Below are 18,292 nucleotides of genomic sequence, written 5' to 3'. Positions count from 1 at the left end.
TCTTACTGTTTTGCTTCTTGTATGGTTTATTAACAATATTTAGCCTGTTATTTATATGTTGTCCATGCATATATTTATTCTCATCATGCTCTTAACTTTCAGAAATAACAACTTTGATCCTGATTTGTTCTTTCTATATAACCACATATACTTCAATGTACTTGAGTCACACTATTCACTCTCTTTTATATTTAACCCACATTCATTAGCACCCTTGACTGTTTCTTTTTTTACCACATGGATTTAAGTACTTAAAGTATCTAAAAAATAAGATTTATTTTTCTCCTGAGATATCCAACTCTCATTTGCCTGAAAGAAAATGATACACAGACATTTTTGCTTCTTTCAACAAACATTCACATAATGAGCTATGTATTACTTTTCCCCATTTTTATCAACAATCTAAAAGTGTCCCCAAATTCAATTAATTGCTGTTTTCTTGCCTTTATTTGTAACTTACAGTTCATTCTAGTACACAGTTCCTCTATAAGGAAACCACAGCCATCTTTTCTACAGGTAGACTTCAACCTACAACCATTTGTTCAGTGATTTTTCAAAGTTATGATGGTGCTGAATGAATGGTGGTTACCCAGGTCCTTGCAGTTCCTGATGTCCCAGAATCCTTGCGATTACATGATTCCGATCTTGGCACTTGGCAACTGATTTTTCTATTATCACCATTTGCTAGAATACAGCATGCAACTATCACCAACCTTCATATTTATTTTCATATGTACCTACAACAAATTAGGTGATACCAATTCATAGATTTTGTGATATATGCTTTAGCCCTTTTATTTATAATTGCATCTTTACTCTTCTGCATATACCGTATTCATCAAGTTTACTTACTAACTCAGAATAACTTATTTCACATCTTCCTTTCCCTTTCTTTCAGTTTTACCAAAAATTCATTCATTCATTCATTCATTCATTCATTCATTCATTCGTTTGTTCATTCATTCATTCATTCTTATGGAGCTACCTCTTAGGTAAATGAGTATAGGGTTACAGCCAAATCCTATGCATGTTTTTACTTTCAAGAAATGTCACTGAAATGTTTGTGGTACATATTTAATTTAGTAGAACTGTCTTGTAAGTAAACATGTAAGTGAAAGCCGTCATCATTTCTACATCTTTTGGGAGAGAAACGCAGCATTTAACTGCATGTTACTCGAATAAGTACTTACTTGTCCTGTGTTTAAATTACTGATATTCATTCAATCATCTGGAGTTCATTTATTACAAAAAGTAAACTCTTCCAGACCTACTTTCTGATATTCTCTGGACCTTTTCCATGTAGGTAGAACATGAAATCCTGTTTGTTTGTTTTTACCAAATCAGACAATTTATCCGTTATCTGTCCATTTATCTACTCCAGTGACAAGCAATGCTAGAGGCTCAGAGGACAGCCATTCCTATTCCCTAAACTTTTAAGTGGAGATTCTTGGATTGAATTTAGATCATGTACTCTGACCTCTGGTATTAGCAACCCTATTCTGCTACTGTGCTTTGGCACTAATCTTTTGTTCATATCTGTGCATGTGGAACAAGGTTAAAACTTACCATCATTTTAAAAAGGTTGTCAATGAATAACATTCATTAGTGTGTGAAGCACAAAAATCTATTTTTATCACTTTTCTTTCAAAAATTCCCAGGATATTAGTAATTTTTCTTTGGTTGCACAATTAGGAATAAGGCTTGCAATATTGTTGGAAACTCTGGAGGCTGTTTCCCATTTTATTGTTAGTATAAATAGTGCAGCATCTGTTCCCTCAGTGTGTATCATTTTGTGAAAGAAAAGACCTGAAGCCAAATTCCATTTTTTATTCATAAACACTTGTTGAAGAAAAGCCAATGGCGAACCAAGCACACGTCAGCAAACCCATCCAAATCTCAGGCTGTTCATTTTCATTCTTTGGCTTTAACTGAGAAAAACAAAACTCAATATCTCTCCATCTAATTCTATTAAATAGTGGTTATCTAATGCAATATAAACAAGCTGTCTTAAATTACTGTAGTTTGTTTCCCTGTATCCTTATTTACAGTGCCAACCTCATTTACCAAAAAGTCATTTTCAAATTAATTTGCACTTTTCTGAATTAAAAGCAGAAATTAAAAATTTTAGAGGGATTCCTTATGCTAAAATAAGTTGCAGTTAACACCCCACAAATCTCAAGCTTTTACCTTCAAATATGATTTTTCAGGCACAAACTGAGTGCATTAACTCATCTTGAAACCAATACAACTACTAGACATAGTTAAATGAGAACATAATATGTGGTAGGCCTGTGTAACCTATGAATATCCAAAGTAAATACTGCCCACCATCCATAGAGGTTGATCTTAATTTGATTGACATTGCTCAGATTCCAGCCAATCACATCTTTTGGGGATATACTATGAATTAAGGAACTACAGTAACCGCCTCTAATCCCCAGCTCATGACATTATTTCTATGCTGCTTCCATGGGCCAGCCTCCTTCCCTAAGGTGTCAAATATTGGTTCCATCTCTCTATGTTCCAATTCTCCACTTCTGACTTTTTTTTAGCCTTTTACTTGTTGCAGAGAGTAAGTATTAATTGCTAGCTATTAATTACTCATTACAGTAGTACTATTAATTAATTACAATAGTAAGGATCTATTACTATTACTGAGGATTTACTACTATTATCATTGTAAGGATCAACTGGTTTACAAATGGAGAAGAAAATGGGGAAGGAAAATGGGGAAAGAAAAAAAAAGCCAAAGAGTTGAAACAAGAAAGAATGGGGAGAATGAAAGACATGAAGACTGAAAAGGTGCTTACGGTACATGATTTTTTGCTGCATAAACTAACAATTCTCTTAGAATGACATTACAATAAGTGTGTATGTGTGTGTGTTGAGAATATTGGGAGAAAGTATGCAGTACTTTAGGATTTGGACTCATCTATTATTGCTCCCCCTGGCAGAGAGTTATTGAAGTAATGTAGCCTTGGCTAAAACAGCAACTCTCTGACTTGTCCAGACTCCAACTAGTGATTCACTGATACTAATGTGCAGAATACCAATAAAGGAGAATATTTGTAGTTCAGGGTTGAACTGTGCAGTCTTTGGTGCCCTCTGAGCTTGGTTATTTTCTTGGAGATGTTTCATTACCCAAACTAAATAACATAATCAGTGGTAGTCTAGTGCTGATGATGTTACGTGGTTTGGGTAATGAAACTTCTGCAAGAAAATAACCAAACTCTGAGAGCACCAAGGATCCTTAGGAGTCTTAGTAATAATGAGATCATGTTGCTCTGGATATTAAAGTAATGGACAGCCCTTTGGCAAATATGCACCTATACTGTAGACTGCATGTTGAGAATGGGATTGGGTTAAATCATTTTTAATATTCATTTGCTTACTAAATTTATATGGCTATACATCTTATATAAGCACCTCTAAGCAGCTAGCATAATAAATATATCAGCACAATAATGGGACATGATAAATAACACATAACATTAAAAAAGAAGCAATCAACAACAAATCCACCCATCTTCTTCCTAGTTCCCACACAGGAGAGAAAAGGACTTATGAAAGACCAGCAGAGTTGGGGCTAATCTAATCTCAGGAAAAATGGTATTCCAGAGGGTAAGTGGTGCTACAGAACATCAGGCCCATTTCCTGATGGTGTAACATGAGAGTACTAAGGCGCAGTCATAAATTGCTGGTGTTGCTGCATTCTGAACTGATTTCAGCTTCTGAATTTTCTTCAAAGGCAACCCCATGTAGAGAGCATTGCAGTAATCTACTTGGGAGTGTCCAGAACACGAGTGGCAGCATGCAGTGCCATCTGACCCGGAAAGAATGAAATTAGTATATAATCGAATTGTCCAGAACTCTGGTAGTTCCCCAGTGCTCCAGGATCTTTGAAAAATATAGTTCAGTGGTTCTGAGATCACATCTGCTGGTTCCTTCAGAACCTTGAGGTGTAATCAATCTGGTTCTGGTGATATGAACTCATCTAGGGTGGACAGGTGCTCACCATTTTCTTGTCTATTTTAACTTGTGTTTCTAATCTATTTTTTTACAGTACTGTTTTTGATAGATTGGACTGTTTTTTTCCTTTGTGTAAAGATGGATGTAAAAACAAGTTAAATAGTTCTGCTTTCTCCCTGTTGCTTGTCACCTTCTTGCCACTTTCTCCCACTAATGGACCAATCATTTCCTTAACTTTTTCTTCTTTTTTACATGTTGAAAGCAGCTTATTTGTTATTTTTTAATTTGTCGCAAGCCTTAGTTCATTTTGAGCCTTAGCTTTTCTCACTTCATTTTTGCAGGCTCGGGCTATTTGCTGATATTCTGCCTTAGTTATGTGCCCCTCTTTCCACTTTTTATACTTGTCCTTTTTGCTTTCAGTTTCTTAGAGAGTTCTTTATGCAGCCATGCTGGTTTCTTTTGAGAGCTGTTATTTTTCTTTTTTGTTGGTATAGAAAAACCAAATGCACAGGTACAGTATAGGTGGTACAATAGTAGTAACTGTGAGAGGCATCTTGGAGTCCTAGTGGACAATCACTTAAATATAAGTCAGCAGTGTGCTGCAGCTGCCAAAAAAAGCCAACACAGTGCTAGGCTGCATTAACCCCAAGGTTCCTGTAGCTTCAACACCTTTTATCATTTCATCTCTGTTAGTGAGAATTAGGTCTAACATGGCTAATCCCCTAATTCCCTAGCTGTGTGCTAGGTTTGTCAGGAATCTGTTTGATCTTCCACTTGGTGCAGAGTTTGTCTCCCAGCTGATGTCAGGATAATTAACATCCCCCATTACTATTGTGATGTGCTTCCTACATATCTTAGTTAGCTGACTAGCAAAAAGTTCATCTATTTCCTCTGTTTGGTTGGGTGGCCCATAGCAGGGGTCCCCAACCCCTGGTCCATGGGCTAGTACCAGGCTGCGGCATGCTAGCAACTGGTCTGCACAAACAAGCAAAGTCCCATCCACGAGATGCAGGCAGCACACAAAACCACACACCCTCCGGTCCACGGAAAAACCTCTCTCCATGGAACCGGTCCCTGGTGCCCAAAAGGTTGAGGACCTCTGGCCTATAGTATACACCTATGGCAATGTCATTCCCCCCCTTTTATATTGACCCAAATGCATTCAAAACTGTTTTCATCATTGTTGTGCTCTATTTCTTTAGATATGTACTTATTTTTTATATAGAGAGCAACCCCACCTTTTCTTTTATTTGGTCTTTCTTTCAAATAATTTAAATCCGTCTAGCTGTATGTTTCTTTTGTGGGTTTCATCCCACCAAGTTTCTGTACTGGCAATAATATCATATCTGCCCTCATTTATCTGAATTTCTAAGTCACTCTGTTTATTGCTCATACTCAGTACATTGGTGTATAGACATTTTGAGTCCTTTATGACTGACCCTGTGTTTACTTTCTACATAACCTGTGTGGTGCCTGAGTTCCGTTATTTCATTAGTGCACTTGGTGTGGTACTCACTATTAAAAGCTTGATTTTGTTTGACAGCAAGGTTGATATTCTTATCTGCATGCACATCTATGTTGCATGCACTGATAACCCTATTATTTTTAGATTGCCAGGGACAGGAATGTTCTGTATCAATTAACTCAGTGTCCCTGTTGTTCAGTTTAAATATTTAATTCTAACATAAACAAAAATCACGTGAATAATTTCAAATTCCAATAAAACAATCTTTTACTTTTTAATTTGAGCTAATTAAGTTTCTTATCCTCTGATTTCTTAATCTAAACAGCATATTTGTCTCTAAATTATTTCTAAATTTTTCATTCAGAAATAGGGCAAAAGTTAATAATAGATCACATATTTTGCAAGCATGAATTCTATATCCACACCTCCAGATTAGGTCAGCCTATTTAGACCCCTAGAGATCTATATAGTGTATAACAGACATTATATTAATAGGTATTTTCTATTCTATATACCTATTAGTAGATACTTTCTGCTGGAAAAGAAAAAGAAATTGTTTCTCAGAAATTTCTAATAAAAAGTACATTCAGGTTGCATGCAGTGGATTGTCCATCATTAATATAAATGATATTAAGGTGAATGAGCTGTACTTAGCTGTTATTCTAAGATAGAGAGTGTAATGTACAATATATTATAGATCAATAATTATCTGCTTTTTAAATATATTGTCTGAATTATGATTTTTCATTTTTAATCTTCATGCTTACCCACACAGAGGTTGCCCAGAAGAAATTTCTATGGATCTGCAGTGAGAAATTCCCAGTGGATTGTGCCTAATACCTTCAGAAAGCCCATAAATGGAGGAAACCAAAACAACCTCTCTTCACCACCCTTTGTCCCATCTTCTGGCTAATATTATATTGAGTCTGGCCTTGCAGTTTCCTTTTGGCTAATTTGGCTGATAGCAGCTGATACACTTCTTCCTTGTGAATTTCTGCAATCTGCTTTTAAAACTATCTGAATCTGTAGTCATCATTGTGGAAACTAATTCCATATTGACTGCACTATTCAATAATTTTATTGGATAACTCAGCTTTTTAGCAATAGCAATAGCACTTAGATTTACATAATGCTTCATAGTACTTTATAGCCCTTTCTAAGTGGTTTGCAGAGTCAGCATATTGCTTCCAACAATCTGGATCCTCATTTTACCAATCTTGGAAGGATGAAAGGCTGAGTCAACCTTGAGCCAGTCAGGATTGAACTCCTAGCACTGGGCAGAGTCAACAACAATACTGCATTCTAACCACTACACCACCATGGTTCTTTTATTATTTGAAATCCTCCACTTTTCCCATACTACCTTTTCTTTTTCTGTAACACAGAGGAGGTACTTTGATCAGTAGGTGGCAGACTATTCATCAATGAGGCTGTTAACCCGGGTTCTATATTTTGGAATGCCTTAGTATATAGTGTCTTCAGCTGCAGTATTAAAATGCAGGGTTATGATTCAATCACATACTGCAATACTAATTATACCATTTTTCTTTGTATCACTTCTGATTAATGTCATCCAACATTCATTTTTATCCCCTAAATTCATTATACACTATGGCCACATTTATTATTGCTCTAGTTTTCTTTCGCAGAGCTGTGAAACAGCTTCCTTACCTTGGCACACATTATGATCGTTTGCCTCATACCCAGCTGCACACTGTATCCGAGATGGTACCTGATCTGGAGGCGTCCGACGGATGATGGGATTACCATTTCTGCTACCAGTGTCTGATACTGTTTCTTCCTGACCATTATTGACAATGATCTGGGCTGATCTGGGTAGACAGAGGTATCCTCCAAAGTGATTAACACATTTCATTCCACCTTTACATGCTTCGTGCACAATTTCACACTCATCAATATCTGTGATTAGTAAAGACAAGAAGAAAAGGAGCTATTAAACAGAGTGAGCTCTATGTTCTTTGTTATGAATAATAATCTCAAATAAACAGTAGTTTTCAGGAAATTATCAATAATTAGTATAAAAAGTGGACTGATGAATGAACAACTATAAAACTAAGCATCGGATGACAAGTTCATGTTCTCTACTAGAGATGTGTCTATGGTTTTGAATAGGTAGTATAACAAACCCTACCTATACTGTAATACAGCAGACAGGCAATGCATTCTGATTTTGAGTGCACTATTAAAATATATATTTGATTTTGTAAATGTGTTCCCCTAACTAGAGTATATTGGAAGATGAACGCTACTCTGGAAAAGAGGAGTAGATTTATTTAATTATTTTTTTAAATGAAAGAAGGAAGGAGAGATGGAATCCTGGAACACATTTTCTAATCAGCAGTCATCAGGAAGGATCAGATTCTCTTACTATACCAGCCTTCCTGCCACATAGTAGCTTCCTTGTTGAAGCAATGGAGTCCAAGATTGATGGTATTGAGTGACTTTAATCAGCCTTCTCTTGACATGGGTCAGAGGTGGCTCATGTCACACTGTCTCCTTATAAGCTTCGGGATGCAATTCAGATCTCTAAAGCTATACATGGTACAGGTCTGGTTATCGGCAGAACCCTGTCTCCTTTTGTCTCTGTTCCACTAGATATGCTTTGGATCCCTTCTATGATCTAAGTCACTTTGTGGGATCCAAGAAACAGATTATCTCTATCAAGTGCTTTTCCTTTGGAACACCATATGCTCTGAGATTAAGATGGTCCTTACCCTGACAGTCTTTCATAAAGCCTTGAAAACCTGGTTTTCACCATAGAAGCCTGTTTTGTACTGAATTGGAATATATTTGTAGTCTTGGTTGTGGTGTATGTAATGTGCTTCTGTTTTTGTTTTATTATATTTTCTTTTAATGTTTTTAATTGTCTCTTAGCTAACAAGCTGCTTTCATGAGTTGGGCAGCCATATAAATTATTTAAATAAATCATTCATATCAAATATGACAGGACTGATGAACTATTCAGCCATATGTGTGCATTTTATAAAATTGTACACTTGTACAATCCAAAAAGAACAACCCATGTGGATCATTGTCATTGGATCAAAAAAGAAAAAAAAAAGTATCAGGAGGTGACTCAAAACACAGACAATTGGGACAACTACTGCTATTAAAGATATGGCTCCAAATTTGAATATATGAAAACCTCTACATTTTCCCCATTGCCTTCTCCATAAACAGCTTCCACTTGGAAATCTATGGACGAAATTTTATTATGCAAGATAAGTACTTCTGACAGATATGAAAATATTAATGCACAACTTAATATAGTATATACTGTACCTTTGCATCGCTGCATGAGGGGGTCCCATTCATAACCATCTGTGCATTGCTGCATAGAAAATAAACAAAATCCAGAAAAATAGATTAAATGCAGTGGTGTAAAGCCACAAAATGATTGATGAATAGGCATATTTTCATTCATCACAACTATATATTACTGCTTCCTACAAGATTTTGAAAGAATTTTTTCACAGCAATTATCAAAACATTATCCCTGTGGAGTTCTGCATTCAATCTTTTTATACCCCACGAATCTCTATATCATCTAGGCTGCTGCATGATCTTGCTGAAATTTTGTTGATAATACTTAGAAGACTCTTTAATTAATTTATCTGAAGAATCAAAGATTAATCTATCATTAATGCACGACACAATTATTTCCTAGATAGTTCAGTATTTTAATCATTTTTTACAATATTTTGTTTCTTACTTAAACCTCCTACCTCAGTCAGAACCATGTAAATTTAGTATCAGCCCTTAGCCTAGACCAGCCTCCTAGATTTGAATGGCAGAAGCCCAAGGTTTCCATTTCTGCGCTCTCCATATTAAAGACGCCACAGAGACTACGGGTAGTCCTCAAGTTATTAGCACAATTGCTAAGTGAAACATTGGTTAATGAATTTTGATCCATTTTACGACTTTTCTTGCCAAAGTTGTTAAGTGAATCATTGCAGCTGTTAAGTTAATAACCTGGTTTTTTAAGAATCTGGCTTCCCCATTGACTTTGCTTGTCAGAAGGCTGCAAAAGTTGATCACATCACTGCAGGACACTGCAACCATCATAAATATGAACCAGTTGCCAAGCATCTGAATTTTGATCACCTGACCATGGGGATGCTGCAACTGTTGTTTAGTGTGAAAAACGGTCATAAGTCACTTTTTCCAGTGCTGTTGTAACTTTGAACGGTCACTAAATGAACTATAAGTCAAGGACTACCTGTACATTACATTTGAACATACTTCTCCAACCTGGCATCCTCCTGAAGTATTGGATGACAACTTCTCAAATTGCCATAGTAGTAAGGAATCTTGTATCTTTAAGAAGTATCTCATAATTATCAAGTCATAAAACTAATGAGAATTATAATCCATATACTAAGATAACAGCAGATTGGGAAAATTGGCTTAGAAGAATAAGCATATTTTCAAGTCCCTGTCAGAACTTCCAACTAACTTTTCTTGGACTACCTTGGTTGGGTTTGGTATTCATTGACTTATATTTCATCAAAGATGTACACAAAATTTGCTTTGTGCTCTTTAAAACAAATGCTTTAAAAGAGTATTTCCTTAAAGCAGCTTTCTACATATCTGTGCCATTAGCTAAACTAGATTGCAGTTCTTGTTATCCTTTGATACATTGGAGCTGCAGTCCAAATTTCTGGAGGACACAAGGAATCTGCTCTAAGATATATTGCATCTAGGACACTTAAAGTTGAAACCAGCATTCTGAATTATGTTTGGATCTAACTGGCTACTGAAATAATGATTGTCTAGTAAAAGTGAAATTTCTGATTTAGATGCAGGGTTATTTGTTGGCAAGGCTTTCTAAATCATCTCACTGGAAATCGCAGATTCTCTGAATGAATAAAAAATAATATTTTTGAAAACTCTTTAACATACTATATTTTTCTCTCTCTTCCTCTCTCCCTTTAAAATATCATCTTTACCGTGTATGTGATAGTTTCATCTGCTTCTTGTGAGTGTCCTGTAGCAAGGATCAGAGCAGTAAGAATAGCAAAGATGACCATGATGAATCTAAAAATAAATAACATCCATTTTTAAAATGCTTGATATATACTCACACAAACATAGGCATCTCCATACGTTTTCTGTTACTTTCAGCTAAAAGTACCCTGCTATTCAATAAAACAATTAGTTAGGCTGCAGCATTTGAAATTGCTGTGTAAAATAATTCCCCTTTACCTAAATAAAAAACAAGGTTCCAGGAGAAAGATTCTAGCTTTCTTCATGCAGCTAATTATCAGAACAAAAAATCCATTCAATCGTGCAATTTCCCCAGACAGGGTTTTACCACTAAGAGCACAAGAAGAGCATGGCTGAAAGCACCCTTCTGAATTTAACAGGTTTTGTAAAGAAAAAAAAACCATCATTCAACTAGCTTATTGGATGGCCAGTCACAGGCAAAAGAACCCGCACTCTGTCTACTAATTATATTTAAATGTGTTCATTACAGTATGCGCACAATATTTACAATGCTGCTACAGAATAGCATCCATTTGGTAAATAAATTAAAAGGTGACTATTTAGTTTGTTGTTAGCGTTACTAAAATACACACAGATATGATGTTCAAGTGACCTGCTCCATCACTGATGTGCTCCATCAGATATGACATGCTCCATCACTGGAGATTTTTAAGAAGAGATTGGACAACCATTTGTCTGAAATGGTACAGGTCTCCTGCTTGAGCAGGGGGTTGGACTAGAAGACCTCCAAGGTCACTCCTAGTGGTCAATCACTTAAATATGAGCCAGCAGTGTGCTGCAGCTGCCAAAAAAGCCAACACAGTGCTAGGCTACATTAGCAGAGGGATAGAATCAAGATCACGTGAAGTGTTAATACCACTTTGCAATGCCTTGGTAAGGCCACACTTGGAATACTGCATCCAGTTTTGGTCACCTCGATATAAAAAAGATGTTGACACTCTAGAAAGAGTACAAAGAAAAGCAACAAAGATGATTAGGGGACTGCAGGCTAAAACATATAAGGAATGGTTGCTAGAATTAGGTATGTCTAGTTTAATGAAGAGAAGGATGAGGGGTGACATGATAGCAGTGTTCCAATATCTCAGGGGCTGCCACAAAGAGGGAGTCAAGCTATTCTCCAAAGCACCTGAAGGCAAGACAAGAAGCAACGGATGGAAACTAACCAAAGAGAAAAGCAATGTAGAACTAAGGAGAAATTTTCTGACAGTTAGAACAATTAATCACTGGAACAACCTGCCTCCAGAAGCTGTGAATGCTCCAACACTGGAAGTTTTTAAGAAGAGACTGGACAATTATTTGTCTGAAATGATTTAGTGTTTCCTGCCAGAGCAAGGGGTTGGACTAGATGACCTCCAAGGTCCCTTCTAACTTTCCTCCTCCTCCTCCTCCTCCTCCTCCTCCTCCTCCTCCTCCTCCTCCTCATTGATCATCGCACAGTCAGCCAGATGTTCAGACTGGATTTGGCATTTTTCTCTATCTATCGAGTCCTTCCCAAGGACCTGGGATAGGCAGATGTGGATGTTTGATGGTATTACAGATATCGTCGCAGGATGCAAGCAGTTCCTAGTAAGGCTGCCTTTTGCAATTGACTAATGGCGAATTTGTCAATGCCAATGGTGTTCAAGTAGTGCTCCAGTTGTTTTGGGATTGCACCCAAGGTGCCTATTACTATTGGTACTACCCTTGCTTGCCTTTGCCACAGTCTTTCCATTTCTAATTGTAGGTTTTTGTATTTTTTTATCTTCTCCAGTACTTTCTCGTCTATTCTGCTGTCTCCAGGCACTGCCATGTCCACTATCCAGACTTTTTTGTCATTGTTGTTGTTGTTGTTGTTAATAATAATAATAATAATAATAATAATAATTCAACTCTATTATTCTGTTACACAAATATTGGAAGATTTTATGAAACTTCCCCCCAAGACAGAAGACAGAGCAGAGCTGCTGGGATAAATTATGGGGAAGGGTTCCGAGGCATATAGCCCTAAAGGAAGTGGGCATTAGTATATTTCCAGAATTGGAAATAAAAATATAAGCATTATAATAAAGCAAAACAGATTGTGCCCAATATCTTATTTAAAGCAACATTATTTATGTAACCACAAAGCACTTTTGTGAAATCCAAACATTTAAAACAGTTTATTTTTTTAACTTTTATGGAAACAAATTAAACACCTGGAGTCATTCTAAATGTGGTAGTATAACTGCTGTAATTAAATACCAGATATAAGCAAACACAGAACAACAATCCAAAGAACAAAAATGAAATCAATCATTTAATATTTTGTTGGCCAAAAACTTTCAGTACTGTTAACAAAACTCTCTGGGTTTTAATTTAAGCCACAGTGGCGCAACTGGTGACTCTGGGCCAGTCCAAAGTAGGTCACAAGGTTGTGGTTGCAGAAAAACTAGGACCTTGAGTACCTAAATGTAAAGTAGGGTATACAATAAAATAATACAATAATGAAAATAAAATACTGTTCCACTGATCACATTGGGACTTCCCAATAAATATGAATAGGACTGCAGTGTGGAAGTGCTTAAACGAAGATCTAGTCAGGGAAAAAAAACTGTATCTTTGTGAGGACTAATAGCTTCAAAAACTCAGGATCTGCATTTACTCAAATCCCATCTTTAAATTTTGTTTAACTTGTCTGTGTCTTCACTGTCAACTGAAAGTTGAGAGTCAATAATAAGTAAAGTGACTTACATAAGAAAAGGGACACAGGAAACACATATCTTAGCACATAACAACTAAGCAAAGTCCCCCACTCCTTACTGGCATTGCCAAAGAAGACTGAAGTGCCATGGTGCATGCATGGCAGGGAAAAAAAGTCAAGAGGTACAATAAAAGGGTTTCAATTGCAAGGTTGCAGTCACCGCCTTAATATTTTCAAATAAATATATAATTAATAACACCTTCTATCCCTCATCTCCCTGGCTTTGGTCAGTTTACAGGTCACACTGACTTTACCCTTTGAGTCAATTTCAGTATGTTGTGCGGAAGAGCCATTAGTCATTTCCACTGACAAACCATCCTTCCAACTCAGTTAAAAAGCTCACACGGCTTCCCTTGGTGGGCAGATACAATACTGGCTTTCCTGCCATCAATCTCATTTTCTCTCACTCCCAGGAAACAGCAAGGCTTTATCAGATTTTTTTTTATCATCTCTATGAGTATCCAGTTTTCTTCTTCCTATCCTAGTGCTTTCTCACAGGTGCAGGGACTGCTTTTTGTATCAACAAACGTCATTTCACGTAACTCTACCAATATACAGTACTGACTGCTTTCGCCACAATCAACCTAGTTGTAATTATTTTAAATTGTCTTGATGTGAATATAGAAAAGCTGATTAAAATATTAAGAAAGTGATCTGGATATGCACTAACAATAGTAGTTTCTACATCTGGTTCTTACTCTGTACTGACTGTACCATTTTGTGACAGGCAGTGACTCCATACTTGATTTTCTGACAGTAAAAGCCATTGATCCAAGCAAAAATAACTAAGCAAAACTAACTTCTTAGTAGGAAAGTATTACTGCAGTGTGAATATCCCTTAAATGAAGAAAGATTTATTTGACCAAGTGTCTAGTATAACTATACATGAAATAAGTAGCAGGTAAGGGGCTATTAGCATGTAAAACTGTGTTCCTCAATCACAGCAATTTGAAGATGTCTGGACTTCAACTCCCAGAATTCTCCAGCAAATATGCTGGCTGGGAAATTCTGGGAGTTGTAGTCCACAGATCTTCTAAATTGCTGAGAAACATCGACGAAAAGATAAAGCAATAAAAACATGTCTTCCCTTCCCTTAGTTTCTAAAAAATTGGTTAGCAGGATGCATGGTAGCAGGGCTGGCAGAGCTACTCTGTATGAGCGCATCCCTTCAAAGTGTGCACTGGTTTGAACGAACCATACGAAGTGCACCAAACCTCTTTTCTCTCTCGAAAAAGAAAAAGGGAGGGAGATTTCAAGCAACACATATAAATAAAACTTTGTGAAAAAATATTTTTTTCTATTCATGAGCTTCAAAGTTTTGACAGCATCTGGAATTAAAGCCTGAACTTCTGAATTGCTATGGAATTGGATTAAAAAACATATGATCTCATAATCACATCTCCATACCAACTCTTCAGATGTAACATAGAATTGGAAACAAAACTAAGGGTTTTTAAAAAGAAGGATGTGTAAAACTAAGGGGGGGGATCCACCCTCTTGCTCCCCCCCCATTTATATATCATTGATCATTCTGGCAAATGTTGCAACAAGACTGTTTCTAAATGACTCAAATATTAACTGTTTGCTATATACAGATGTTTTGGTCCTGTTACAGGAGCAGGCAACAGCCCAGGATTGGGAGGTGGTGTCATTTCAGGCCTTAGAGATTTACTTTGTGATTTCATGAAACAGTTTTTTCATCCCAAGGTCATTTCTCATGGTGCACTTCATCCACTTTCTACCATCCAAGTTGAGACACTGCCAAATAATTGTTTGTAAATAGCAACAGGCCCTCTGGCAAAATTCTGTTGTGTTTCTTACTTATTGACTCCCATATGAAGCAAAACTGTAGGAAATATTTAAGTGGAGACCTTTAATTGTTGTTAAGTGAGAAGTGAGAATCAGGGAGAAGAAGAGGGTAAAAAAAACGTATTTGTTTTATGGCTCTTCCAGAGTTGATGGGTAGAACCAGTGTTAGTATCATTCAGGGGCATCTTTTTGCAGGACGGAATAAAAACAAGATGGAGTCGAAACCCTCCCTGCACATAAAACGGTTTTTTTTCCCCACAGGCACCATCTTGATATTTTTATCATCTCCCTGTGGACAACCTTGGTGACATTTGAATACAACTTAGGACAGCATCAATCACAGTCCAACACTGAGCAGCACACAAATGATTGCCAACCAAAACATTCACAAATGGGGAAAATCATCTAGGTAAAAAAACACTTAGAGAACATTTATCCCCCTTGCTCCAAATTAACTGAAGCAAAAACATTTAAACAATTGTGTTGTACTTAGTGGATTCTATTCAGCATCTTTAATTCTCCAAGCAAGGTTAGAGTTTCCCTTCTTGTGATCTAATTCTGGCAATATTTGTAACTTAATTTTCCATTTGAAGGAGTGTTAGTTTAGAACACTTCCTTCCATCTCACCTCATTACCTACCTCAGTATTTTTCAATCTTAACGATTTTAAGATGGGTGGGCTTGCTGGATGGGGAATTCTGGGATTTGGCATCGGCACTTCCACAAGTTGCTATGGATGAGAAATACTGCCCTACAAGTTTCTTTTGTATCTGCTATGGGCCAAAACTGGAATCTTACTTTTTACATTGTGTCAGAAATAAAAGCAGGCAAAATGTCCAAAGGAAAAAAGATATGAAAAATCACTCTTTGTTGTCTAGCCAAAGTTAACAAAAATTAAAAAAAACCAGGGGAATAGGTCTATGTTAATAGTAATACACAGCTGTAGCCCAGAAATGAGTGGGAAAATCTATAGCTGCACCAGATTGCATTGTTAGGTATTATACTGGCAATGGAGTAACTTACAAAAGAGGCCATCTCTTCACCTTGATCATTAGCAACATGGCAGGTTGCTTCCTGTAAGTTCATATTGCAACAAAGGAAATGGAAATAAAGCAGCTATGCTGCAATGGCTAAGCAAAAGGGCACTGCCTCTTCAGCATTTCATTCCCTTGCTTGCTTGGTCCTATTCTCTTGTTGCAATCCTTGTGTGAATTTGTTAAGTGGAGTTAAATTATCACGCGACAGCAGATTAACTGGCTTTAAAGTAATGATTATTCTGTTATATTTAAAAGCATTTCCTGATAAATTTGATGACAATGTTTTGAACTGTGATGCCTTTTCATAATTAATCTTTTCTTCCTGATAGTATTGACTTGCAATGTATGCAACCTCTATTTTAGAATTACTATTCTGTAAAATCAAAATGACAATACAGTTAGGAAGGTTTGTAAGACTTGCCAAGAACTTCAAAACTTAAGAATTTTAGTCCTCAATATGAATAGAATAGAATAGAATAGAACAGAACAGGATGGGACCTTGGAGATCTTCTACTCCAGCCTCCTGCTCAAGCAGGAGAACCTATACCATCTCAGATAAGTGACTGTCCAGCCCCTTCTTGAAAATCTCCAGTGATGGAGCACCCCTGATTTCTGGGGGCAAGCTATTCCACTGGTTAACTGTCCTCACTGTCAGGAAGTTTCTTCTTAATTCCAGGTTGCTTCTCTCTTTGATCAGTTTCCAACCATTGTTTCTTGTCCTGCCCTCTGGTGCTTTGGTGAATAATGTGAGCCCCTCTTCTTTGTGGCAGCCCCTCAAATACTGGAATACTGCTATCATGTCTCCCCTATTTCTTCTTTTCTTTAGACTAGCCAAACCCAAGTCCTGCAGCTGTTCTTCATATGTTTTAGTCTCCAGCCCTTTGATCATCTTAGTTGCTCTTCTCTGATTTTTTTCCAAACTCTCAACATCTTTTTTGTGATATGGTGACCAAAATTGGCTGCAGAATTCCAGGTGTGGTCTTACTAGGGTTGTATAAAGTGGTACTAATACTTCGCATGTTCTTGATTCTATGCCTCTGTTTATACAACACAGGATTGTATTAGCTTTTTCAGCTGCTGCTGCACACTGCTGGCTCATAGTCAAGTGATCATCCAGTAGGGCTCCAAGGTCCCTCTCATAGTTACTGTTTTTAAGCCAGGTATCGCCTAATCTGTACTTGTACCTTTGATTTTTTCCTGCCTAAATATAAAACAAAACTCATTTTGTTAGATAGGGCCCATAGTTCAAGTCTGTCAAGATCTTTTTGGATTCTGAGTTTGTCTTCTGGGGTGTTGGCTACTCCTGCCAGTTTGGTGTCATCCGCAAATTTGATGAGTTCCCCTTCAATTCCCTCATCTAAGTCATTTATGAAGATATTGAAGAGTACTGGGCCTAAGACGGAACCTTGTGGTACCCCACTGCTTACTTCTCTCCATGAGGATGTAGTGCCATTGGGGACTACTTGTTGAGTATGGTTTGCCAGCCAGTTACAGATCCATCTGGTGGTGATGTTGTCTATTCCACCTTTTTCTAGCTTATCAAGGAGCAGGTTGTGGTCTACTTTATTAAATGCTTTACTGAAGTCTAAGTATACTACATCCACAGCATTTCACTAGTCTACTAGTTTAGTCACTTTATCAAAGAATAAAATAAGATTGGTTTGGCATGATCTATTTTTAACAAACCCGTGCTAGCTACTAGTTATAACTTTGTTTGCTTCTAGTTGTTCGCAGATCTGTTTTTTGATTATCTTTTCTAGGATCTTCCCAGGTATTGATGTTGAACTGATTGGTCTGTAATTTCCTGGGTCCATTTTTTTCCTTTTCTTGAAGATAGGAACCACATCAGCCCTTTTCCAATCCTCAGGTACTTCCCCAGTGCTCCAGGATTTGTGAAAGATATGGTGCAATGGTTCTGAGATAACATCTGTCAGCTCCTTCAGAACTGTGGGATATAGTCTGTTGGGTCCCAGCGATTTATCAAGGTGTTCTCTTACCATTTTCTTGCTTATTTTAATTTTTGTTTCTAGTTTGTCTATTGCAGTGATTTTTTTGGTATGTTGGGCTATAGTTTCTTTTGGTTTGAAGACTGATGCAAAGAATGAGTTAAGCAGCTCTGCTTTCTTCCTGTTGCCTGTTATTTCCTTGCCATCTTCTCTCTTGACTTTTTTCTTGTTGTTAATATGTTGGAAGAAACTTTTTAAATTATCCTTGATTTCTGTTGCAAGTCTTTGTTCATTCTGAGCCTTTGCTTTCCTGACTTCAT

At 37.0% G+C, this 18,292-nt stretch overlaps 1 protein-coding gene across 1 annotated transcript in view; it reads right to left on the bottom strand.

Annotated features, from left to right (window-relative positions):
- EFEMP1 (EGF containing fibulin extracellular matrix protein 1) overlaps window positions 1–18,292 on the bottom strand; it is a 56,197-nt gene that overhangs the window by 30,393 nt on the left and 7,512 nt on the right. The window contains exons 2-4 of the mRNA XM_015831362.1: window positions 10,405–10,492; window positions 8,738–8,786; window positions 7,106–7,354 (exon numbers count right to left, since the gene is read on the bottom strand). Coding sequence (XP_015686848.1) covers window positions 7,106–7,354; window positions 8,738–8,786; window positions 10,405–10,485 — 379 coding nt within the window. The 5' untranslated portion in view covers window positions 10,486–10,492. The remainder of the gene's footprint in view (window positions 1–7,105; window positions 7,355–8,737; window positions 8,787–10,404; window positions 10,493–18,292) is intronic.

The sequence above is a fragment of the Protobothrops mucrosquamatus genome, unplaced genomic scaffold, assembly GCF_001527695.2.
Source record: "Protobothrops mucrosquamatus isolate PMUCROS unplaced genomic scaffold, P.Mucros_1.0 scaffold_256, whole genome shotgun sequence".
NCBI classification, from domain to species: domain Eukaryota; kingdom Metazoa; phylum Chordata; class Lepidosauria; order Squamata; family Viperidae; genus Protobothrops; species Protobothrops mucrosquamatus.
The sequence above is the reverse complement of the archived record's forward strand: the minus strand, read 5'-3'. Positions and strand labels throughout refer to the sequence as shown.